Source organism: Cavia porcellus, unplaced genomic scaffold (genome assembly GCF_034190915.1).
Source record: "Cavia porcellus strain 051 isolate PalLab524CR breed Dunkin Hartley unplaced genomic scaffold, mCavPor4.1 scaffold_9, whole genome shotgun sequence".
Classification (NCBI taxonomy): domain Eukaryota; kingdom Metazoa; phylum Chordata; class Mammalia; order Rodentia; family Caviidae; genus Cavia; species Cavia porcellus.
Genome location: NW_026947492.1, coordinates 17,782,743 through 17,809,942, shown reverse-complemented (window position 1 = coordinate 17,809,942; position 27,200 = coordinate 17,782,743). Strand labels below are relative to the sequence as shown.

The following is a 27,200-nucleotide window of genomic DNA, read 5'->3' as shown; positions in this document are numbered from 1 at the left end:
TTATGCTGAGTAAAGCAAGCTCTGTCCAATACATTAATTCCTGCACAGTTTCATTCATATACAAGTCTTAAAAACAAACAAAAAATAACCTAAAAAAAAGAGAACATAAGAGAAAGGTATTATCAAAGGACACAGGGAACACTTGACTTTGGATAGATTTGCTACATTGAGTGTGGTGATTACATCTATCCGTGTGTGTGTGTGTGTGTGTGTGTGTGTGTGTGTGTGTGTGTGTTTGTATAACTTCAGAAAAAGTTAATATCTAGTACCTGGTTTAAAGTGATCAGGATATAAAAAAAAACAGAAAAGTTTGTCTTAAGAAAAAGAAAGGAGCAATTTAACTTTATGACCTTTAGTGGTTCTGACAGTAGCTGAGGTTGAGCCATGGCTCTTCCTCATGACTCTGCTCAGCACCTTCTTAACATCCTTATTCCTCAAACTGTATATTAAGGGATTCATCATGGGGATTATTGTGGTATAGAACATGGAAGCTATTTTCTCCTGGGCCATGTTGTTGCTGCTAGACCCTGGCTTAAAATACATGAATATTATATATCCATACAAGATCCCAACAGCCATGAAATGAGAACCACATGTGCTAAAGCTTTTTGCCTTCAGATGAAGGTATCTGAAGAATGGTACTGAGTACGAAGGCATAAGAGATGGTGATGGGCATCAGTTATGGCCACCATATTGAATCCACCTATGAATTATCACCAGGAGGTTGTTGAGGTAAGTGTCAGAGCAGGCCCGCTTTAGGAGAGGAAGGATGTCACAGAAGTAATGATGGATGACATTGTCCCTACAGAAGGAAATCCTGGCCATAGAGGCAGTGTAGGCCACAGCTCCAAAAGTTGCCGTGACATAGACCCCCACCACCAGTGCCTTGCATACCTTTGGGGACATGGTGACATTGTAGAGCAAAGGCTTACAGATAGCTACATATCTATCACAGGCCATAGCAGTCAGTGTGTAGCACTCAGCAATATCAAAAACAGAAAAGAAAAAAGTTGTGTCATGCACTCAGGATAGGAGATAATATTTTACTCCCACATGAAGTTTCTTAGCAGTTTGGGGGTAACAACTGAGGAATAAAGGAGATCTAAGAGTGACAAATTACTGTGATAAATACACATGGGAGACTGATGGGTAAAATTGAGAGAGATTAGGAGGATCATACCCAGGTTCCCCACTCCAGTGACTCCATAAATAGCTAGAAACAAGAGGAACAGGGGCAGTTGGAGCTCGGGTGGGGTGTCAGTTCCCCCAGGAAAAATTCAGTCATGGTAGAGTAATTGTACCTGGTCATTTCCTTCAGGAAACAGGATATCAAACTAAGCAAAAGAAAAATTGAGAAGTAAAAAACCTATTTTCTTCTGACCAGTAATTCTCTTACTACTGAGGTGAACAGAAGGAAACCTGCTTATCAATGAAAAATAGTTTAATGGTTATCAGTACTAATACAGGGAAATACATTTTTCATGTCAATATTGAGTTTTAGTCAAGGACTTTTGCAATGTATGCAGAAACAAAGAATAATACAATATGGTCATAAGAATAATTGGAAACTAGATCTTGTAATCTGAACAACTACTGTCAAGTTAAAATTATGCAATATATTAACTAGTTTTCATTTCCTATTTTTTGAAATTTGCATAATTTTTATTCTTTTTTGTTTTTAAAATAAAAGATAATATTTGGAAGCTACCTGAACAGGTTCCCAGTACTTTGGTACTTTGAGAAATAACGGTGGTGTCTGAAATAAACAGGAACAGGAACTATACCTGAGAATGCTAGAATCTTAAGTGCTGCTGACATCAAAGTTTTATTAAAAATTAAAAAAGTTATTTGAAGGTGTTTGAATGCATTTATCACAGGAAAAACAAGAGTTGGGGAAAAATGCAAAACTTAGATTTTAGGTTCAGAATCAGACAGTGAGCACAGCAGCCTCCATACTCTGAGTTAAGGGGTTTTTCAACTTCATTCTAAAGTTCTGTGAATCAAAGGAAAGGATATTTCACCATTTTTAAGAATTGTTTTGAATATATTTTGGAGACATTTGAGGAGTCATCAGTGAAGTAAGGCAGGGAAATGCAGCTTTCCTTCTGCTACACATCATAGACAACGGTTCACTTATTTCTTCCAACTTCAACTTACATTGGGTTAACTAAAATCCACTTATTTGTTACAACTAATTTTGAGGGATGTGAATTTACAATTGTCCCTCAGAAATTCCATTTTATAGTAAATGTTTATCATAATGCTGTAATGAGTAGGAGAATTCTTGCTCCTATTTGACTTATATATTTTGTCTTATAAGAGGTGATAAAATTACATAAGTAGTTTCATGGAAAATGTTATCCCCTCAGTACCTTGTTGATATTCTGAGAGTGTGATTTATCAGCACTGAAAAACAAATGGAAAATACTGGAAATTAAGAATAAATAAAGGTCCTCTAATAATCTTTAACATCTGCTTTGTGCTGCATCTAAATCACTGTGTGACTGTGAAAAATTCCTTTATCATTTTCCTAAAGAAAAGATTAGGGCTGATAATTTGGAGAAGAATAGTAGCTCAAAGATTTAAAGAGACTGGATGAGAAACAAAGAAAAATCACTTCCATATTCTGGTGATCCCTTTTTAAAGAAGGAGTACATCACCTCATTGTTTATAGGTCTTTAACCTCCCACATGAAGCTTGGGAGGAAACTAAGGAATTAGAAAGTAAAATATTCCCCAGAGAGTACAAAATTCAGGGGAGACTTTGAGAGACAAAATCTCCTGAGAAAAAGAAGCACCATTAATATTTATGTGTACCAAAAATAATGACACACAAAGAATAGTGAAATGTCCAATGTACAAAGTTAGGCTTTTGGCATTCTTCTTTGGAATAAGAAATTTTTATTCAAAAGATACAGTTTTCTCCCACCCAACATGATTGTAGGATTAATTACAAACAGTTCTCACTAATGTCAGTAAGTAACCTTTTGGTCTCATCTACAAGCTCTGAAAATAACATAGAGACTCCAGTTTTTAAAATTAGCTCTTTATTAAAATTATGGTAAATAATATTTACCATTCTGAAATAGTGAATGAATATGCTAATAGTAGCAAAGGTGATGTATTTATATTCTAATAGGTGTTCTGGAATTTAGATGAGTATTGTATTACGTTTTTATATGTAGGAAGCACTTTGGCATATATTACAGACATATTATGGTTATCTAGCATAATATAGAGGGAAGAAAACCAACAGTAGCTGACTTAAATACAGTTATAAAACTACAGTAATCAATGTAGTGTGGCACTGGCAAATTAATGAAATACATTAAAGATAGAACAGAATAGAGAATCCAGACCACAATCCACAATAATACCATCTAAAAATGTATATAAGATATATAGCTGGTAGGTGACCACATGAAAAGATCTTCAATGTATCTCATGAAATTTTAATTTAAAACAGCAATAGAAAATAATACTACCTATGTTAAAATACCAAATTTCAAAGAATTTACTGCACCAAACATGAGGACGTAAAACAGCAGGGACTCTCCATTGTTGGTGAGAATATAAAAGTATACGCCATTTCTAATGATAACACAGCGAGCTTAACAAAAACAAGCATGGTCTAATGATTTGAATGAACAGTCAAGCTCCTTGGCATCTGTGAAACTAAATTGAAAACTGATGCCTACAGAACAAAATAGACATCTGAACCAGTCTTTTTCTCATCTCATCTACAAGCTCTGAAAATAACATAGAGACAACAGTTTTAAAATTAGCTTTATTATACCAAGACTTAGAAGAAACCAAAGTGAACTTAAATGCTACTGAATGAATAAATGGTAGTACATACATACAAAAATGATTGACTTTTCAAAATAAAGAAAACTTAAAACCATTGTAAAGTAAAAAGGCTACTTTGGGTAGAAAAACATATTATGGGTTCTAATTTTATTACTTTTTGAAAAGAAATTAATGCTGTATCATAATTCTAGGCCAAGCCTGGGAAATTTAGGAAGATCTTGTCTCAAAATAAGTTTTTGAAAAGGCCTGGTGATGTGTCTCAGTGATAAGGCTCTAGGTCCATCCCTAAATACCAGTAAAAAAAAAAAAACAAAAAAACATGAATCGCATTGATAGATTAGCAGTTGCCAGATAATTGGGTGGAGAAAAAGCAGTAAAGACAGATAAGTGGAGCAAAGGGAAATTTTTTTTAGGGCAATGAAGGTATTTTGCATGATAATTTGGATGGTGGATATATTACATTATATACCTATTAATACCAGTAGAATAGGCTGGGAATATAGCTCAGTGGCTTAAGCTCTTGCCTGGTAAACAAAAGATCGTGAGTTTAATCCCCAGTACAAAAAAAAAAAACAAACAAACAAACAAACAAAAAAACACAATAGAATGAATGACACAAAGTGTGTACATTGATTCAAATGAAATATTTCAGTCAAACATAATGTAATAATTCTTGCTCAGTTTTAATGAATATACCACACTAATGGAAGATACTGATAGGGAAACTGCACTAGAGTTTGTAATCCAAAGGGACTTGAGAGAGCTTGTTACTTTCTAATCATTTTCTGTAAACCTTAAACTTTCCTGCAGTAAACAGTTTCTCCCTCTGTTTCTGTCTCTGTCTCTCTGTCTTTGTTTCTGTCTCTCTCTCCCCCATCTGTCTCTGTCTCTTTCTGTCTCTCTCTGTCTGTCTCTGTCTCTGTCTCTGTCTCTCTCTCTCTCTGTCTCTTTCCATCATTGTCTCTTTCTGTGTCTCTCTTTGTCTCTGGTGGGGTGCACCTGAAATTAGATATGAGCTGCTAAAACAAGGCCAGCCTTGAGAACACAGAGTGGCCAAGGTGAGTCATGTGAACAAGTTATTCCAGCTCTGAGAATATGAGGCACTTGAAGAAGGCAGGCAAACAAGTTGGTAGGCAAAGAGGTTTCTAGTTAGGAAAAACTCCTGAGTGTATAAATAAACATCCTGCAGCTGTTGTGCAGTACTTTCTCTGCTGCTGAAAGAGGAGGATCCACTTGACTTTAACTTTGTGCATACTGACTTTTATTTTCTTCATTCTCCACTGTCTTCCCTCTAGAGTTTAAACAGCTGTGCTGAATGTGGCAATTGGCACCTAAAACAGGACTTGGATTAGGAGGAAATGTCATAACAGGTGGGATGACACCTCTGAGAATGCATGTGAAAACAAAACAGACTCACAACAGCAAAAAGAGCAAAACAGGCTCATGAAGAGCATGGAGAAGAGAGGTGTCTTGACATTATCAAGTGGATCAAGCTGCTATCAATGCCTCTCACATCATGGTGAATTTCAGCAGGTGTAAATGTGAGGCAAGCAGGTTCTCTAGAACATCAGAAAGATATACTAGTGGCTGTTTTAATATTGATTCCCACATCTACCTTTTTGTTGTGGACCTGGATCAGGGACTGCCTAAATGATTGTACACCTGTTGAGATAACCACAGAGGGTTTGGCTCAATGCATCATCTTAACACTAAATCCTGAGCAAGAAAAATGATAGTGGAGAAACAGCACCCACTTCCTACTCCAGGAAGACATTGAACTCTCTAGTTCTTCTCAATATGATAAAAAAGTAGCTGTTGACAGGAGAATATACTGTCCCACTAGAGGAGTATTTCTCTGCAACTTCCAATTGACAACAGTCCAAAGTAAAACCACAAACCTTAACTTCACCACAAGAGGCTACTTTCACTTTCTCTGTTCAGAAAAATTGTGCTGCATCATGGACTGAGACTTCCATCCTTACAGAATAGAATCATCCTTTCTTTCTCACTTGCAGTCAGTGCTAAAATAGCAACGAGGACAGAAGAATCGCTAGAGGGTTTTCAACATGCCTATCCTGTTGCTGAACTACAAGATCCAAGTCACATCATATGTCTTCATGAAGGTATGCCTTTTAAGATCTCAAAAGCATTAAAACAAGTGACCACTACCTTTGGCCCTACAGCACCTTTTACTTGTTGATTTTAAGGCTCATAGGACAAAGTATTATGGCTCCAAATTATTGGAGAGGAATAGCTTAACAGGTTTTAAAGGTGGGGGATTATTTATTGTGGAAATGAAATGTTTTTAAATTGTTCATGGATCAAGCCACTATCAATGCCTCTCACAACATAGTCATTGCAAAAGATATGTCAACCCCACCTCTCACCCCCACAAGCAAGCAGGTGATTCAGAGGAACTGAGTTTTGGAGACTGAGATAATAACAACTGAAGTAAAGTAACAACCAAATGATTTTATTGTTTGATTGACTATGCAAGCCTTAACCTGGTAGTCTGAGCAACTATTTAGAGCATAACAATATGCAACATAGTAACTATTTTGGATTTCCTCCTGTATTACCACTTTTTTGTTAGTTTTATTGTTCTACTTTATTTCCCTTAAGATTAAATAAAAGTATAATTCAATTTGATGAAAACATATTTGACTGAACTCTAATTTTATAAATAGATTTATCTTATGAATGTTTGTCAGTCTGTCTAATCCATAGACAGCTGTTTTCTTTGTGCTCAAATTTTTTTTTCTTTTTGTATTACTGAATTTTTGAAGTGTTTGTCTGAAATGCTTCCACCAAAGTTGCCAGATGATGATGTTAAAATTATATTTATAAATGTATTGCATATTTTGTTTAATGTTTATAGTTGTATTATGACTTCAGAGTTTCTCATTGTTCAAAAATAATGTGTTAAGTGTTATGATATGGTTTTCATAAGTAATCAAAATTTTGTTTAGATAATTAAATAAAAAATTCTCTAGGATGGTGTCTTAGTTACTTTTTACTCGTCTCTGAGACAAAATACCTGATGCCCAAATTTGTGAAAGGAAAGGTTTATTTCTTACAGGTTTTGGAGGTTTCACTCCACACTCAGTTGGCTCCAAGACAGGTGGGCATGGCTGGACTACCATTCATGGTGGCTACAAACAGCAAGCTGGAACCAGCAAAGAGCAAGACACTCCTTCTTCCTGCCATTACATCCCATTGTGGCTCACCCCTATGTGGGTGGAACACTGACACCATCAATCCAAGCACTAGACAATGAAACAATCACAAATACACAATGCAAACTCATGAGGCCTGGGGGACACAGACATAAGCCATGACATTCCACCCCTGGACCCCAGGACTCATGTACATCCTGTATACAAAAGACATTTAGTCCACCTCCAAGAGTTGCCAAAGTCCTAAGTTTCAGCATTGCTGAAAAGTCCAAGTCCCAAGTTTCCTCCAACATCTATGGCAAACTCTTAACTGTAAGCCCCTATACAAATGGAAAAAGGTTAAACATTGCTGAAATGCAAAGGCACAAGATAAACATTACCATTCCAAAAGTTACAAACAGGGGAATAGAAAGCATTGGAAACAAAGAAAGTCCAATGTCCAGCAGGGCTAACATTAAATCCTAGAATTTCAAGCTCAGCATCTGAAGCAATCTGGGTGTAAGCTCTAAAAGGCTTGGGTAATTCCAACCCCCAGGGTGCTTCCAGTGATTTCAACTCCCACAGCTTTTCTATTAAATCTTCTCTGCTTGCTTTTTGTGGCTTTCCTTGGATCATCCACATTTCTCACTTTTCTAAACTTCTGGGGTCTCCACTGCACCTTTGGCTTTACATGTATATCTTCACAAATTGCCCTCTCAGGGGCACACTGCTTGGCCTCCAGGCCCTTTGCAATCAAGGTGGAAGCCATCTTACCCTCAGAATTTGTGCATTTTCCTTGCACCTAAATTCAGCACCTTGTGGATGCCACCAAGGTTTGCTGTTAGCTGAAGCAGTAGCCAGGCTTTTCTCTCTCTTGGCTATAGGGGTCAGTTGCCTGGATCACAGGGCTCTGTTTACCTGGTTTTGAGAAAAAGCTTCTCTATGTTGCCGCCATTCTGGAACCTCATGTGGCCACTGTCGCCATTCTGGAACATGGCACTCTGTAGCTTTTCCCCCTGAGCAAATTTTTTCACTTTTGCTGTGAGGCAGCACAGGGTGGGGACCCACTTCCTGGGATGCCCCGGAGCCATCTTTTTTATCTTTCTGTGTCTTTTCAGGAATCAAAGTCTCAACTCTGTCTTTACAATCCACAGCCTCCCTGGAATTTTCCTTCTGGCCAAACTCACAGCATTGTGAATTATCCTGCTGGGCTCTTTGCTCTTGATTTGAAACATAAAGCTGGCTGAAAGCCCCCAATAATAGTCATGCCACAGCCTCAATGTTCGATTGCTTTTGAATTTCTTTTTCAAGATTAATCAGTCCATTGCCCTTTGTCCCAGTCTCAGGCAAAGTCTCTAGGCAGGAGCAAAATGCAGACAAACTTTCTGCCAAGCCATAACACACATCATATGGAGTCCAACGACCAATGGTGTCATTCCCAACAGAAACCCCCCAAGCCTGGTCTTTACCATGAGGCTTTCTATCAGCCTTCTGGTCTCCAGAGCTCTGACCAGAATCTCCTCTACAGAACAGCCTAAGCTGCTCTAGCTCTATGCATACAGGCGACATGTCCGGACCTTTCCAAACTCCGCCATTTCCAAAGCCTCTTGAAAAACATGGCCAGGTATAGTCACAGCAAATGACCGCACTCTCGGTACCAAAATCTGTATTGGTCAGGGTTTTACTATAGAGAACAGATATAACCGGGGATACACAGAAAAAACATGATTGGCTTATGATCGTCAGTCACAGAGTCCAATGAGGAAGCGTGCAGAGGGTGCACGCTATGAACTGGAGGCTGAAGGATTCAATTCAAGATCTGGAGTTCACCCTAGTGTCTTGTGCAAGTCCACAGCAGCAGGCTGATGGGTCTGCGACAGAAGACTAAAGGCTCTGTGATGAAAGGCTAAAGAGTCTATGCTGGGGAGCTGAAGAGTCTATACTGGAAGCCAGGAAGTGAGGTCCAAAACCAAAGGCAAAGACTGGAGCTTCTCCAGAGAATGGCATGGATTTGTCCTTCCTCCTCCCCTTTTATACCTCGAGGTGATAACCCACCCTAGGGTGGGTCTTCTTCTACATCCTTGGGTGTAGAATTGCTAAACCCATTTAGTTAGCCTCTAACTGTCTCAAGCTGACACAATCAACCACTAGAATCCACCCAACTTGGCAACCAGATACATTTCTTTAAACTAGTTCCAGATGCACAAACATGCATAAAATTGCACCTAACATGCTGTAACAGTTCTTCTTACAAATGGAAACACAGTAAGTTCCCTATGAAAATACACAATGTAACTTTTCTTTGGTTGACGCTTAGTCCTATCAGTTTATATGCTTAACATTATAACACAAGTTTAACAATTCCCAAAACACAGCATTACGTCTAACATTATGTTACATGGAAACCGTATTTGGGGAGAAATAGTAATCATAATCCTCTTTTCTGTAACTGATCATGAGGATATAGCTGGTATTTAGAACTTTTTTCTTTAACTACCCATTCTGTATTTTCTTGGCCTTCAGCAAGCACCTCAGCAGGTCACGGTTCTTCCCCCGGTGGAGTGACCCATACCTTCATTCCTGAAGGTTCTGGATCACTTGTCACTTTGTCTGGATTAGGTTTCTGTAATTTTCCATTAACCTTAAAGACCGGGCATGGTAATACTAAAAGGCGCCCTAAGGAATCTCCTGCACTCCATGTATTTTCTTCCTTTACTCCATTGTGGAGTAGTAGTCCAACTTCCCCTTGGTAGTCTGGGTCAATCACCCCTGACAACACTGTGACTCCCTTTTTAGCTTGTTTCCTCAGAGACATGAGGAGATCAAAACCAAATTTCTGCCTTGGTTACTTTTTACTCATCACTGAGACAAAATATCTGATGCCCAAATTTTGGAAAGAAAAGGTTTATTTCTTACAGTTTTTGGAGTTTTCAGTCCACACTCAGTTGTCTCCAAGACAGGTGGGCATGGCTGGGCTGCAGTTCATAGCGGCCGACGACAGCAAACAGGAACTAGCAAAGAGAAAGACACTCCTTCTTCCTGCCATTACATCACATCCTGGCTCCACCCCTATGTGGGTGGAACACTGACACCATCAATCCAAGCACTAGACAATAAAACAATGACAAATACACAATGCAAACTCATGAGGCCTGGGGGACACAGACATAAATCATGATAGATTGTGATAAGTGTTGGACAGGACTCCAGTTGATGTATAAGTTAACAGTTCCCTGGAAATACTATTCAATTCTTGTTCCTTACTAGGAGGTCCCAGTGTTCTCCATAGACTTTATAGGAGACCCACTAATAAATATGATTAAAATATATTATTGTTATATGTCTATATTGGTAATCGTCAAAAAATAAGTTTTCTAAAATTGAGACAATTAGACTTTCAGAAGCAAAGATGCTTTGGTACTAAACTAAATTAAACAATAAAAGGTTTCTTGTGGCTATGTCAATTGGTATTACTCTCATGGTGAATTAAACATATGCCTCCAGATATACAGGTCTTTCAATATGTAAAATAGGGATTGTTTATGTTGTCAGACTTTTTTTTATCTCAGAAATCCTCCTTTAACAAAATCTTTTGTGATGTGTATGCTATGTATGTGCCTTAAAGAAGCCTAGACAATAAACAGACCAGACAGTGTCACAAATTTATTTGGTGGCATTACATTCAAGGTCAACAAGCTAGTTAAAACCTTCTTATGTACAAGATAGATATGACTGACTAAAAAGGCTCTTTGAGGTTGAAATGGAATTTTAGGTGTATTAAAAAAATGTTAACATGGTTGTCATGCTACATTATTATGTATGGGTTTTGATTTCATATTTAATATGTAAAATTGTGTAACTGTTGTCTGTTAACATTCTATAGGGTCTCCACTACTAGAATATCCATGGTAGGTAGGACATAATGTTTCTACATTGTATTTCAAGGTGGTCAATATTCAGATAAAATTATAATATTAAGATCACTGCTCTCATTACAATATAATATCATTAGTCTCTTCTGAATGTTCAACAACTAAGATTTAGAAACCAAAAACTAGAAAGATAGATGGGCTAGGAAGACAGTCAATATTTTGACTCCGGCCCCCTAAGAACAATGAGGAACCAGGACATAAGAGAAAATGTGCTATGACATCATACAGCTTGGAGTGTTTGATATTCTGACCGGAGACTGTTGGACTCCAGAAGGAGATAAATGATGTGCCTAAAGAGAGTCATTAGGAGAGAAAAGTCTCTCAGGTTTTCACAGACAATCACTTGGTCAAGCAATGGCTGGGACTCCTCCAAATGACTGAAACAGACAGAATAAAGAGATGCTGTACATGGTTCCATGGTAATTCCTGAGGAGGCTTAACACTGTACATGGTTCCAAGGTAATTTCTGAGGAGAATTAATGAAACTTAATAGACAGCACAAATATTAATTAATATAGTTACTGCTTTAACATGGTCTTGAACATGAAGCACAAAAGTATAGCCACATGATGTATAAAACAGTGCTACAGTAATATGTTAGCTATAAAACTCAAATCACTAATGCATTCTGATAATTTCCGGTTACATTGGTAAGTGACTGCTGTTATGGGTTAATGTGCTGCATTGGGTTAATTTAATGAATACAGACACTTGAAATCCTTGGACTGAAAACTTTTAGTCTCAACAAGTAAGTTCATTCAGAATGGACAGTGTTCAAAAATCAGAAGTTTTTCTATAGAGTCCTCCAAACACATCTCCTCCAACTTAAACTCATCACTCATTGCTTGAAAATACAAGATAGAAAAGGAGTGAGGAGTAGCTGAAGCTGGAGGTCAATCATACATGCAGGTATAAAGCAAAGCCAGCCTTTGTAACATGTAGTGCCTGAGGTGAGCCACCTGAACAAGCTATTCCAGCAGCAAGAATGCAAGATGCAGGAACCAATCTATGCAAACAAGTTAGGCAGAGGAGTTTCAAAGGACAATAACCACCTGAGTGTATAAATAAAAGTGCTGCAGTCACTGGGCAGTTCTCTCCCACCAGGAGAGTAGGGTGCACCTGACCTTAGCTTTCTGTATTTTGACTCTTGTTTTTCTTCATTCATCCTCCACTATCCCTCAAGAACTGTGTTGCACCCACCAGTCTCTCTAGAAACTGTGTCTGTCCGTGTCTGTGTCTGTGTCTGTGTCTGTGTCTGTGTCTGTGTCTGTGTCTGTGTCTGTGTCTGTGTCTGTGTCTGTGTCTGTCTCTCTCTCTCTCTCTCTTTGTCTCTCTTTCTGTGTGTGTGTGTGTGTGTGTGTGTGTGTGTGTGTGTCTGTGTCTACTTCAATCTCTCTCTCTTCTATTTGCTTTCCTCCGGGGTGTGTCTGTGTGTCCATGGGAATGTCAATCTGTTGGTCTCTGTCACTTTCTGCTTCTCTGCTTTGAATATCTTTTTGATTTGTTTCTCCACACACAAATAAACAACTCAATAGTAAACAATTGTTCATTCAGTTTATCGCTTTTAATTTTTTGCTTTAATTCTTCAGAAATATATACTTGTAGTGGTGGGAATAGAACCCAGGGAACATTAAGCAACATATCCAGTCTTTCACCTGACAGTCTTCTTTTTTATTATTTTGTTTTAATGCTAGGTTTAATTTTCAGTATGATAAAAAATTAAGGAGAAGTTATAGAATTGTATTATATTGCAACTGTGGTTCAACAAACTGAAAAATATAATAAATAACAATACTACCATATAACTTAAAAATTTTGAATTAACATTAGTGAAATAGAAAGAAACTCTGCTAGGCCCTCTTCTCTAAACTTCTGGCATACTTCACAGAGAAATGGTGACTTTTCTACAGCACTTTACTTTGTGTCAAACTTATTTTTAACTTTTAAAACCATAGTATTAAGAACAACAAAATTATGCTAATTTCAAAGACATTTAAACAGGACAAAAATTTAAACTGATGAACAACAAAATCATACCACAGTCTATTGTGTACAGATAGGTATGTAGGAAAAACTATCAAATATAGTGAGTTACCAGAGCTCTATTCAAGAAAGGTGGATAAAAAATTTTAATAAACTTGTGCTACATATGTCTTAATAAATAAATACATGGTCAGCTCTCTCTGAATGTCCATAGGACTTTCACTGTAAACAAAGCCCACAGATCCTCAAATGTTTTTAATGAATGTATAATATTTTGATCTAATACAATTTCTTGTATAATCATGAAATGTCTAGATTCCTTGTGGTATTTAAACAATGTAAATTCTACATAAGAATTTATTACATTTTAGGAAAAATGAGAAGAAAAATCTGTACATGCTTAGTAGAACTACAATTGTTCTTTCAAATATTTTTCATAGATTGTAGATTGAATCTGTGAATACAGAGCTCACAGATATAAAATGTTGCCCGTATCAAATTTTGCCATCCTACCTCTAACCCTCACCCTAACCCCTACCCTCCTCTCATTCTCCTCTGATACAATACAATGTTTGAAGTCACCATGTGACATCTCACTTGCCCATTCATACTGATCACTCTCCTTCACTTTTCATGATGAGATGGCTTGAAATTCACATGACATTCTTCCCAGATTATTGGATAGATCTTTGTACCCCTTTGGTGTTTTATTTTAGGACAGTTATATTTTTGTTCATTTCTTTTAAACCTGCTCATATGAGGCCAGATTTTTGAAACAGTTCTGTGTATATAGCTTATATTTGAGGCATTAGTCCTTTCACTTGTCCTCTGAAATTTTGTTTTATGAGGTAAATCAAGCTTACTCCACCTATTGAAGATCATAATTCATGCTATTTATAATAGATCACCTTGGAATTCACCTCATTTTAAAGTTTAGTATAGAATTTTGTAGTTTTTACTTTTATTTGAGACAAGAATCTTATACTTTATACTATATTATTATTAACTATAGTTTCTTGGTTATTTTTCTGTTGCTGAGACAAAACAGCTCACTCTAAAGATCAGGGAAGGAAAAGTTTATTTAGCTCAGAGTTTGTCCCTGTTTCTGTTCATAATCAGCTGGCTGCAAGGGAGTGTGCACACGGTAAAGGGACAACAGTTCACGGCGGCAGAAAATAGCAAAAGCAGGGGGAAGAGAAAGCCTCTTTTCCTTCCTTGTAGTGTAATAGGCTACCTCCCAGGGTGGGTATAAAACTCACAGCATCTTCTATTCCACGCTCTTGTACAGGAAGAGATGTTTAAAAAGTGAACACCTTGGCTCCCTGCTGAGTCATTTCATTAAACTTGTAAACTTCTCAAGGTGACGCAATGTATCAACCATTACCTATAGTTATCATGCTGGAAGCTAGGTCACTAAAATATACTCCTCCTGTATTTCATATGAGGTCAGGTGTGTTCAGGATGTTATGGTCCTAGATATTGCTCCTATATTTCAAAACTGCTTAGAGAATATATTTAAATTCTTGCAGATTTTTATTTATAATTAATCCAATAAATACTATTTGAAAATCAACACATCACTTTTAGCTCTAGAAATAGGAAACATAGTGGCATGCAAGAATGCTAAAACTAAGACTTTGGCAAGTCTTGCAGATGGATTAAATGCCTTTTGCATAGAGCAATGTGCATGAGCCTTTGGGAGTCCAAGGACAAAAACTTATGTTACTAATGTAGTATAATGTTGATAGACTTAGTGCTGGTTCTTAGGATTGTTAAGATGTGTTATTATGTTCAATCTACTGAATGTTCAAATAAGCATGTCTGTGTATCTGGAGGCTGTTATAGAGAAATATGTCTGGTTGCCAAGTTGTGAAAGGGTGAACTGCTATTGGATAGCCCACTTCTGAAAGTGGCTCACCACCTAAATGTTACCAGGTTTTGGGTTACTGATCTCTCGCTCTGGAGTTAGATTCTGTGTTCTTTTCATGTTGAACAAAGTATTGGACAAAAAGACTGTTCCAACATCTTTGTGGTGGGTGTTGTTTCTTTCATCTCCTCTTGTCTAGAAGAGATACAGGGTCTACTTGCATCTTTAACCAAGTTTTATTTCCTTATCCTTGTTTCAGTGTCTTCATTTTGTTTCAGTCAAGGCACAGGACTTGTGTATGTGTGGCCATGGTCTGTTTTGGACTAGTATGTTTCAGTGGTCAAATACACTACCTTTGAGCCCCAAGATGGGTGTATGGAAACTTATGCTAAGCACTTTCTCTGATCTGTTAAATGGTATGTAGAAATATATTTTTTTAAAAACAATTTTATTGCTTGTTCTATAATAAAACAAGCACTTGTGGGGATAGGGCATACCAGACAGATGTGGCCACTGTTGTCATCATGCTTGCATTCTATGTGAGTAGACAGAAATTATCCAGCTATTGTTAGAATTAAGTGTTAAACTTTAGGTGCAATAAATGCTATTTTGAAGTGTATAGTTTTCTATGAATTCATGTGCCACAAAACTTTATCTATTTTTCCCTAAGAAAATGAAATCAATAAGAGAACTTTGAAACTTAATAAGCTGTATACCAAAGCTATACCAAAAAACGTAAAGTCTTACAGAGCTATTTTGGAGCATGTTTGTTAAGATTTCCTACCCGTTACAATGATTTTCTTCTGATACATTTCAAGGTGAAGAATGAACATCCCAGAAGGAGAACATGTTGCTTCAACTTCATTTCTTTTTATTGTTTGCAACACTGGCCCATCCTTGTGCCTTTCAGCTTAGCTTTAGTCACAATCTAATTGCAACAGGAGGTCATTCTGTTTGATGTGACAATTATACAACTTTCAATTATGGGAGTACAAATGTGACTGTGTTGTGATCCACCCTCTATTTTTGTTACTGTTTACTTAATATTTGATTTATTTTTGAAATCTAGAATATATTGTTCCATTTTTGTACAAAAATTTTTCATGGATATTTTATACCATATAAATGAAATCACATGAGTAGTGCATTGGAAATTCTTTAGTACAGGAGAGATAACCATTGTAATTGGGTTAAACATATCCTTGCCCAAACTGGTCCCTCTCACAATTTTCTATATGTTTGGACATTGCAACCCAAACTTTCTAGTTGCTGAGTCTAGAATATTGGAGTAATCTTCAATTACATTTTATTTTATTTATAATCCCCATCTAAACCATCACTCACTAAGTCAAGGGTTAATCTTCAAGATACCTCCAGAATTCTGTCATTGCCTTTTCCATATCCATCCTGGCCTGTGTCACTTTTCATTCTTTCATTTAATAGGTTCCTAACTGATCTGCCTGCTTCCAGTCCTACAACATTTATTGGTTGCAGAGCACACTGGGTGACTATTTATTGTGTCTTTTATTTCAATGCATAACCTAGGGGAAGTTCCAAGAATATACCAGCCATGGTAGCACACACCTGTAATCCCAGCACTCGGGAGGCTGATGCAGGAGAATCATTGTAAATTTGAAATCATCTTGGGCTACATACTGAGCTCAAGGGCAGCCTGAACTGCATAATGAGACCCTTTCCAGAAAGACAAAAAATAAAACAAAACAAAAAAAGCAGTTCCAAGAGTATAACAGTGTGCTGTTTCTTCGTTAACATCTAGTCACATTGATTTCAGTGTTCTCTTTTCCTGGGTCATACTATATACATGTGCACTCACACACACTTATGCAAACATGTGCTGTGCCATTTGAGAAATGACTACACAGAAGGACATTGCATTCTTAAATATTCCAGCATGCATCTTCTACAAGTGGCAACATTTGTTTACGTAAACACAGTACAACTATCATACTCTGGAAATTTAATATCACCATGATTGTATAATTGACTGTATTTGAATAAATAATCCACATTTAAACATTACTTGCTCCAATGTTTGTTACAGGTTTTTTTTCTTTAATACAACATCTAACTTACAGAACAGTTGTCACTTTCCTATGGTATACATTAATCTAGAATTATTTTTCTATCATTTTCAGCCTTTATATTTAGAACAAAAACATGGTGATCTTGTAAATATTACTCCAAGTTGGGTTTGCTTTGTTTCTTCTTCAAGATTAGATATAGGTACTGTGACATAACAGGGGCCTAAAGCAATAAGAAAATAGACTGGGGACATTGAAAAGGTGAGCTAGGTGTTGATAATAAGGTGACTAAAAGAAGAAAATAAATCCCTCAGCTGTTTTAGTTTAAAACAGCCCTGAAATGCGATACTAGATACTAGGACAACCAACAAAAATAAAAGACAAAATGTATGTTTAAATATGTTTTCATTTTTTTAATATGTCATTTTCTATGCAGACCTGGAGAGCATCCTACAATTCAGAACGGTTGTTAGGGCTTCTTTGACTTCCTTGTTTCTCAGGCTGTAGATCAGGGGGTTAAGCATGGGAACCACTGTGGTGTAAAACACAGAAGCCACTTTCTCCTGGGTTGTATCATTGGTAGCTGGTTTAAAATACATGAAAGTGATGGAGCCATAGAAAATCCCAACAGCTGCAAGATGGGAGCTGCAGGTACTGAAGGCTTTGGACCTGCCTCCAGCTGAGCGCACATGCAGAATGCTGGACATGATGAAGGCGTAAGAGATGAAGATGGCTGCAGCGCAGGTGAGCACATTAAACCCAACCAGCATCATCACCAACAGCTCCTTGGTGTAGTCTCTTGAACAACATATATTCAGAAGAGGAAGGATGTCGCAGAAGTAATGGTGGATGCTTTTAGTTCCACAGAAGGAGCGAGTGGACACATAGCTAGTGTGGGTTAATGCCCCCAAAACCCCCACTGCATACACAATGGTGATCAGCAGCAAACAGACTCTGTGGGACATGGTGACATGATAGAGCAAAGGATTGCAGATGGCAACATAGCGATCATATGCCATGGCTGCCAGCATGTAGGAATCATCAATACCAAAGAAGCAGAACAAAAAGAGTTGAGTCATGCACTCTAGAAAGGATGTGAAGTTCTTCTCTAACACAAAGCTCTCTAACATCTTTGGGATTATGACAGAGGAGTAGCAGAGGTCTATGAAGGACAAGTGACTGAGAAAATAATACATGGGAGTGTGAAGCCGAGGGCTGGTCCTGATTAAACAGAGTAGACACAAGTTTCCCACCAAGGAGACCAAGTAAATAAACAGGAACAGAAAGAAGAGAGGGAGCTGGAGCCCTGGATGGTCCGTTAATGCCTCCAGGAAAAATATGGTTACTGAGGAATGGTTTCCTGTCTCCATACCTTGCCCACTTGTGATAGATGAGTGTATCAAGGGAGAGCACCTTGTTAGACAGGTACTGTCATCCAGTAGGACTTAGTGACCTAGGATCTGAGGAATGACATACTTTTTAACAACTCAGAATTTTGTAGGATACAACAACTGAAATCACATCTTTTTAATTATATTTTTATCAAGGTGGTGATACTTCCTTTGATGCCTGTTTTTACTCACATTTAGAAGTGAAACTCATTTTACCTCCCAAAATCCAAATTTAGCTTTTCCTAGAAGAGAAAAATGATCTTTATGTTAGTCAGTCATCTACAAAAAAGTCCTGTCCAGAGCTCTTGTTCTTTAGTTGGCTTTCTATCTGAAGTGATTTGTATTTTTTTCTCTGATGACTTGAAGCTTGACCACTTCTTTACTGATGCCACTTGGGTCTCCCCTCTGACTTCAACATATTTATATAGTTTATTGAGTTCTGGACTGTAATACCAGAGGACTCTGCCCACACCTAGGATTTCTGCTGCCTGCTCCCTCAGTTCCTGATCCTGAGAATTTCTTTCCTCCTTCTCTTCTTCTATTATGTCATCATGAGGAAACAAGGGGAATGGAGTCCGGCTGAAAATAGAAGGAGTAAAGTGACACTGGGATGCTGGAAAGCAACTCCTGTCATGTGCTGAGGGAAACTGGGGTGGAAAAGGAAAGGATCCAGTTGCAGTAGAAGAAGCATTGCATTAATGATGTTACCAACCTTCAAAGTAACTTCAAACTTCATATAATGTTCTCAATTATATGAATGGGCTGAGAAAGAGATTAAGTACTTACAGTAAATCTCAGAGCTTTAAGATAATTTTTTTCACAATTTTACAAATTCACGAAGACATTCCAAGATCATTTACTAAGTGTTAGACTCAGGACTTATCAGTTTTAATTAAAGCTCAATGTGCTCTGTAAATCACAGATTTTCCCTAATCCTGACAAATTCAGTAACTTCTGCACAGCTCTAGTTACTATGTCTCTCATAATTTTACTTCTAAATAATCTCCTCTGATGTTTTCTTCCTTTTGCTAGAGAAATAATAGGGTAGTCTGTTTTCCATTTTCATAAGCACTGAAAGCATTTTGACCTCATGTTCAAGCAGGATTCCTGTCCTTTCAGCAGCCTTAAGGGAGAAAAAAGAACTGGAAACTAAACCTGTGCCCGCTACATACACAAAGTTCCCGTGTAAACGTGCCTTGGTTTCTAAGTATAAGTGAGTTATCAGATGAAAATGAAGCAAGCGAGCAGACAGTGCTTCCACTAAGAAAACAAGCCTGTGCCTGCATGAATGTGATGCACCAGGCTCTGCGGCTGTTCCCAAAGATTTGCTCAGCTTACAATTTATCTGATTTCATCTAATTTATTTTCCTTTTGACTTCTATCCTCTAAAGCCATTTTTAAATTTTAGTAATATATATCTTACAATTTCTTGTATCACATGTGTACTTTAGTTATCGGGGGGTGTTAAAGATGTCAGTGTTTGAAAGGGAAATGGAACCACATGGATTTTCAGGCATGATCACATAACAATTGCAATATGTTGAAGAGGGTTCCCCTCTTGTATGAGTTACAGTTTGTTCACAAATAAAAGAAAACAGCTTCTATCATATGTAGCTTTTACAGCGTGATGCTGTCTTTTATTCTCCAGGACTCTACTGAGAATTTTTTGGGTTCTGAAGGTTCATTATGAGAAAAAAATTCCTACACTCTTAATCATGGCATTCTAGTGGAGAATCCTAATAAACAAAGACATAGAGAATTTGGAGTCAAGCAGTGAGAACTATTTTGCAAGAAATGAAGCAATGCAAGGGGCAGAGTTCTGTGATTAGGCAGGGAGTTGAGGGAAGGTCCTGGAGCTGAGTACAGACTGTAGTGAAAGAGGCATCAGTAGAGTGTCTGGTGGAAAGATCATTTCAAAAGATGGAGTAACAAAGTTTAAGGGAGAGAGAGAGAGAGAGAGAGAGAGAGAGAGAGAGAGAGAGAGAGAGAGAGAGAAAGGAGTGTTAGGTTGGCATGTTTGAGGGAAAGCTAGGAACAGAAAGAAAGAAAATGATAGTAGTAGGAGGAGGTGCTTTAGGAGAATTTAGATTCTAATAGACAATGTTGGTTAGAACTTTTATTCGAGGTGTGATGGGACACACCTGGACAGTCTGAAGTATGTAGAGCATTATGTGCTCTGACTCATATTTTTAAAAGGATCCCTTAAGATCTGGTTATAATATCAGGAATATTCGTTAAGAAGTCAAGCAGAAATGCATTTAGAGAATCACATGGACAGAATATAATTCAGTTAAAAGAAATGCACAATCTGGACTGGTAATGAGAGAAGTGACAAAATGAAGTCAGAAAAACTTTGTATGGATGGCACCTGCTGAATGTGGTACCTGAGAAGCGGAACATTTTTGGTACCAAGGAAGGTGGTATCAGACAGGTCAATGGTGATGGTAAATGACCAGGATTGGGAGTATTTTTTCTGTTTGCATATAGTAAGTCTCATGTCTGTTTTATGGCCAGCAGATATGTTGAGTGGGAAATAGGATGCAGAGTCAGGGATTTAGGTAAAAGTTCTAGCTAAGACATAATTATTTGAGTCATCAGAGCACACATAATATTTTAAAGAAGGAAATCAGATGAGATTTTCAAAGTATGCTATATGGAAAGACTTCACAACAGTGACAGACACACAAAAAGTCAATAACATTTTTGCATTGCCATCTGGCATTGTTATTTTTTTTACCAGATATTGTACTGGACAATAGGAAATTTTAGAACCCATTCAGTTTTCTTTTTTCTGTTCCCTTTTATTTCTTTGCCTTCTTAAATCATTTCCCATTGCTGTGTATCTGTAGTGATTGTCCAATGAAAAATGTAACCTGATGAATCAGAAGCACCTAGCACCGTATCTGGGACCTGGTGGAGATTCCAAATATCTCTGTTTTCTTTTATCTTCCTTCAGCTTCTACCACCAAAGTGATTTGTGAATACTTATTGACTTTTAATATTTTATACTGCTCCAGTATTAACAATCAAAAATACAATAGATTGCCTCATATTTTATTTTACTTAAATTATTTGCTTTGCCTTAAACTTCTTCACAATTGTATCTTTTCTTAGAAGTGTTCAAGTAATGAGTACTCTAAATTAAGATCAGTTTTGAGATAAATACCCCAGTTCCAGCTTGATACATTTCTTATAAACATTAAATATGCATTCTGGGTGGATTATGCAGTTAATATGATCTGATTTTTGTTGCTTGTCAAGATATTAGAAACAAAGATTCTTGGTCATTTATTAATACAAAAAGCCACCTGAATGAGGGGATCTCAGAAGAGTATTGATGTTTGCAGAAGTAGGATTTTTGTTGGGACCATCTGACCTAATGAATGCTGTAGAAATTCATACTGGAATTATAAACAGAGGAGAGAGGAACAGGCAGAAAAATTATCTGAAATTAGTAAGTCAGAGACAATGCCAGTAGTATTTTCCTTTTATTCTTAGGGCTAAGTTTAGGGACTCCTCCAAATTCACTTTTGCAAAAACATAAAGTAGGGAAGGACATCATTTTATACCCTGAATATAGTAGTTTATCAGCTGGCTAGAAGACAGGAACTTGGGTTTTTATTTATAGGTTTAAACATTTCTTACTAAGAGAGATTGGATAAACAGGTTAATTTCAGTGTCTTTTTTAGTGAGAGGAATTTATGACCTGACTAAGCATTGTGATTGTGAGAGTTATTTTATGCATCTGATTATATTCTGTGAATTTCAAAGTTCAATACAAATGAGGGGCCTCATGATGAGGAGACTGAAAACAGGCAAGAGAATTGAGAGGTAGAGATCAGGACAGATGCAGAGTAAGGGAAAGAAACAGACTCCATGCACTGCACTCTGCTGTGGAGCAGAGAGTGTCCTCTGATCAATGATGTCTGTCCTGTACAAAACAATAGCTCTATTCACAAAGATAATAAGATTTTTGGATGAGTTTCCAAATTATAATTTTAATTACAATACGTTATCAAAGCGTGGTAGAACTAAGTGACTTACCGTAATATCATCACCAGGGAAAATGCTGCTGGTCTCAAATGAAATATTAACTTTAGTTCCATTATTAGATATATGTGAGTATGCACAATTCCCAGATAAACTTATTACTGAATATTATCAGCCCTGTGTTTCGAAGATCCTATAAATAGTGGAGTCGAGTCTGCACAAGAAAGTAAGGAGTACTGAAAAATGCCAGTTTAAGATCCAGCCAAGCAGAGTAAGGAAAGTAATCCCACAGATCCTGAATTTCTCTTGTTAAAGGAAATGTTCATTTGAATCTCTCTGGACCTGAAATGATTATGAGTAGATGTTTCCCTTAGTAATTTGTCATCCAAGCACCATGGGAGAAAGAAAGTTCATGTTTGCTACATTTTCATTAATCCCTGGGGTATTTTTCCTTGAAAATGATCATTTCTCCCCTTTTCACGTGATACGCATATGCATAAACATAGACTTTATGATCACTTTGGGTCAGATCATGTCAGATCCCTGTAGAGCCATAGTGGAGACAGGCAAGTATTTCTGATTTGTTCTATTTTCTCAGATTATAGCAGATCTGATCTATGATTCACAATCAAAATAAGGGATCCTTTAGATTATTCTCGTGTTAAGCTGATGTGGGCCTAACTGGGAGTTTAAGAAAATTGGCCTCATCTTTGATTTGCCGAATTCCCAGCCCAGGCTCTCAAGCTACAAGTGGCTGGTGGCTGTTGCCAATGTAGCTGCAATTTTCGTGCTAAAACTGTGTATTATTTATATACAGTAATGTGTAGAAGAGTTTTGTAGCCTTAACCTTATAATTTGTATTTATAAATACAAACCTTTCAAATAAATATTCTCCCCATATTTATGTTTGCTCATTTTCTCATAATTTTAAAGAAACAATGATACCAAGTCTTAAGCTAACCATTTAAGGAAATCATAAGGAACTTCTGCCACTTCAATTTGTGAGAATGTATTACCAGATTCAGAACTAGACAAGGTTATTGCAATGAAAAGTATAGTAAAAATGTAAATATGAAAACCTTTAATAAACTAAGCAAACTGAATCCAGCAATATTAAAAAATGATATTCATGAAATGATCAAAATATATGACAAGCATATACATTTTTTGAAAAGGATTACATTAAAAAACCAAGTCCTAGCATTATACTCAGTGGAAACACTGAGTATATTTTCATGAAAATCAAGAACAATAAAAGGGTTATTATTGTTTCAACTCATTAAGTAATGTACTGGGATTCATGTCTAATGAAACAAAAAGAAAAAACCACAGAAATATGTACCAGAAAATAAAGGGAAAAATTGTCTTTTTCCAACTGTCATAAATGTCTATCCCAAACTAAAGTACCTCTCTCCAAAAGTTATTTAAGCTAATGAATGTGTTCATGAATCACTGAGTATAAAAATCAATATGAATATAAACTAATTTCCTAAATATTTTCTACAAATAATGGGGAAAAACTAAATTTCAACATAATAGCATCAATACAATAAGAGAACTCAAATTTTAAAAATGTTTACAGAAATTCTTTCACTAAAACATATAGCACATCACTGAGAAAAACTAAACATATAAGTGAAAAAGAATATGCCATGCTCACAGTGTAAAACTCACTTTTTTAAGACGTAACATCTGTGGGCTTGAAAATTCAATGAAATATTTCCCTGAAACTTTGCTATTTTTCTAGCAAGCTGATCCTAAAGTTTATGGATAAACAAAAGTGTCTAGAATAGGTAAGACAATTTCAAAAAGGAAAACTTGGAAAATTTAGATGACCTTAATTTATTACTTACTGCCATGTTTATGACAGTATTTTACTCCAATAAGGCAAAAAAATCTGTCAGTTAAACATAATGAAATGTGTACAAGTAGACAGAGGTGTTGACAAGAGTAATTTTTGACATAGGCACCAATGGATTCAATGAGAACAAGAAAATCTTTTCAACAAATTGGTGCTGATTAAATGAATAAACATCAAGATGTAAAGCTGGAATCTGTTTACATACCCCATAAAATTTACACACTCTAGTCATTGCTGTGTATCACCTTGACTTGAGTAAGAACTACCTAGCAGATTAGGAAAGCTTTGGGTAAATCTGTGAGTGATTGATATATAGGCTACAGACTGAGGAGGAAAGACTCACCTGGAAGTGGGTGGAATCAATAGGTAAGTTTAGAATAAAAAGAATAAAGTAAGTGGGTAGAATAAAAAGAGAAAAAAAAGAGGAAGTCTTATTCTTTGTTTTTGTTGGAAGAGCTCGGGCCTTTGCCATTGCTTCTAGATGTTGATCATTTTGGAGACGCTTTAGCTTTCTGGCTGTAGATTCTTCAGTCTCTCAGTCCAGACTTTTCAGCCTTCTGAGACTGACACTCACCTGTGACTATGGTGAGTTTCCAGGTCTTTGACCGTAAACTGCTAATGGACCCTCCAATACTGCAGTGTGCAGATGGTCATTTTGGATTCTTTCTCCCATGAATGCTCAGAAAACCACTGGGATTTTTCCTGCTTTGATCTTGTAAACCTACTATATCAATCCCTTGCATAATTATAGAAAATTTTGCATTCTTTCCTCTTCCTTAAGTGAACCTCAATTACACAGATTTTAATACCAGAAGAGGGCTAGTTGCTATGACAGTACTCACCGTGTGGTATAGAAGCTTTGAAACTGGTTTGTATGAGTGGTATGGAAAAGTATGGAGATGCTGTCTAGAGAAGCCCTAGAATGCTATAAGCCATGGTCAATGAGCTTTCTGCTCAGGGCTCAAAAAAGAATGGTTAGAAGTTCAGACAGTAAAGACCAATCTCTGGAGGTTTCAGGTTGAAACAAAGGCTTGATGGCAGGTGGACTTTAAGCAAGGTGTATTAAAATGTAGCAGAAAATTTGTCTACATTTTGCTCACTGTCTGGGGCTGTGCAAGAGTCTGAGGTTAAGAATGATGGACTAATTAATCTCACAGAGTAAATTTAAGGCATCCCAATGTTAAAGTTATGCCATGGGTGCTTCCGGTACCCATGTATTAACTAAATGTGCCAAGAAAACCAGGATCAAAGAGGACAGCTGAATAACTTGAAAAACCTAGCCAGGAGTTAGAAAAGTAACTTTTAAGTTGGGAGCTATAAAATTGGCATTTGTAAAATTGGGACCTGTAAACATCTAGCTGAGGAAAGCATTTTTGCTGGAAAGACTGGGGCTGAAAGAAACCAAGTACTTTACATAATATGCTTGTAGGCATCTCAGGACTCAGCAGTACCTCACTTACATTGGCTAAGAGGTGAAAAAGTGAAATACTTTTCTTTAAGAAGAGAACCCATGTGTAATGCTGGTGAAGAGATGCCTAGTGCATTAGCTACCTAGGTCTTATGCTCAACCATCCAGATCCCCAGAGATCTCTTCATTCCTGATGCAAAGGAGCCTGTTTACTACTCAATCATCCATGTGGTATTGTTTTATAGACATACAGAATCCAAAAGTTATGAGGTCAGGGAGACTTTCAATCATATTGCAGAAGAAATGAGATGAGTGTGTGAAGTTTTGAGAGTGAAACTGCAAGTCACAGGGACTCCTGAATCTCGAGAAGCCAGCAATGTGGAAAGTCTGGTGACAGAAGCTGCAGGCAGTGAGCACAGCAACTGAGAGGAAGCCACAAGAACTGAAGCCAATAGTAGAGGGGAGGACAACCAAAGCACTTGGGTGCACTTCTCACCACAAATTACCACTGGGCCTTAACTTGGAGCTACAGGATAAAATCTTGGCCCTGCTAGGTTTTAGTCTTTCTGGTTCCATTCCTTTCTATCCTGTTCTCAATGCTGGAGATGGGATGCTTAACCTAGGTCATTCATGTGACCAGTGTTTCTCTTTTTTCTACTTTTCACAGAGGCTCACAGCTGTGTTTTCCTTTGTACTTAGAGGAGATTTGGGAGTTGGACTTCTCAGCAACGTTATAACTGCTAAAATGTTGGTAATTCTTAGAGATAGGCTAAGTGTATTTGGCATATAGATGTACAAATGAATATTTTCAAGGATCAGAATATTATGACTTATATTGAGAGTATCCTCCAAAGACCAGATGCACTCATTAAGTGTGGTCTCAGGAATGTAAATGAATGATTGGGATCCCACTTGCTTTGGAGGGAGGTGCACCGATTCTAGTCAGAACAGGTGATTCATTGGGCATGTTACACAGAATGATATACCTCTTTCCTTTTGTCTTCCCTTCTCTTTCTGTTTCCTGGTCACCATGACATGTGCGGGTTTTCTCTGCAGAAGGCCCTTCATCATTTTGTTTCTGTATGGGAGTCAACTGATCAGGCACTACACCCATGAGCCCAAATAAATCTATTATCATTTACTCTGAGGATGTTACATATTTAGTACCAATGAGAAGGAACATGACTAAGATACACACTAAGTGGAGATCAGTTACAGAAGAAACTGTAAGAGAATATCTTTGTGATTCATAGAAATACAAACATTACTGAAATAAAACATCAAGAAAAATGATAAATACCATTATATTCAGTACAAAACTTATGATTACCAAATGTCATCATTTTTTTGGTCTTTTTTGAGACAGAGTCTCACTATGCAGTTCAGGCTGGCCTTGAGCTCACTTTGTAGCATAGGCTGATCTTCAACTCCCAACTATCCACCTGCCTCAGCCTCCCTGATGCTAGAATTACAGGCATGAGCTACCATGCCCAGCTAAAGTGGCATCATTTTAACAGGAAAGAAATTGCAACCCACAAGCTACAAGAAAATTATTTTCACACATGCCTGCATACACACACATACACACACACACACACACACACATACACACACACACACACACAAATGGAGAACAATAGCATCTCTCTAGGAGGGTAAAACCTTTCAAATATTGTGGAAATAAAAATATAGTACAATTTCTAATACAGCTTTATTTAGAATAACTATTTTAAAACAATTCAGTGAAATGCGTATCATATAA

The 27,200-nt window shown here is 37.2% G+C and overlaps 1 protein-coding gene and 1 pseudogene across 1 annotated transcript; both read right to left on the bottom strand.

Moving 5' to 3' along the window:
* Positions 1-315: 315 nt before the first annotated feature.
* On the bottom strand, positions 316-9,779 carry LOC111757656 (olfactory receptor 8D1-like; annotated as a pseudogene).
* Positions 9,780-17,216: 7,437 nt separating this feature from the next.
* On the bottom strand, positions 17,217-18,158 carry LOC100729822 (olfactory receptor 8D1-like). The gene has a single exon (XM_003472583.2). It carries the CDS (start codon positions 18,156-18,158, stop codon positions 17,217-17,219), a length of 942 nt encoding a protein of 313 aa, XP_003472631.2.
* Between the last annotated feature and the right edge of the window lie 9,042 nt (positions 18,159-27,200).

Coding starts and splice junctions, on each gene's coding strand:
- LOC100729822 (XM_003472583.2), bottom strand. CDS start 18,158: ATGGAGACAGGAAACCATTCCTCAGTAACCATATTTTTCCTGGAGGCA.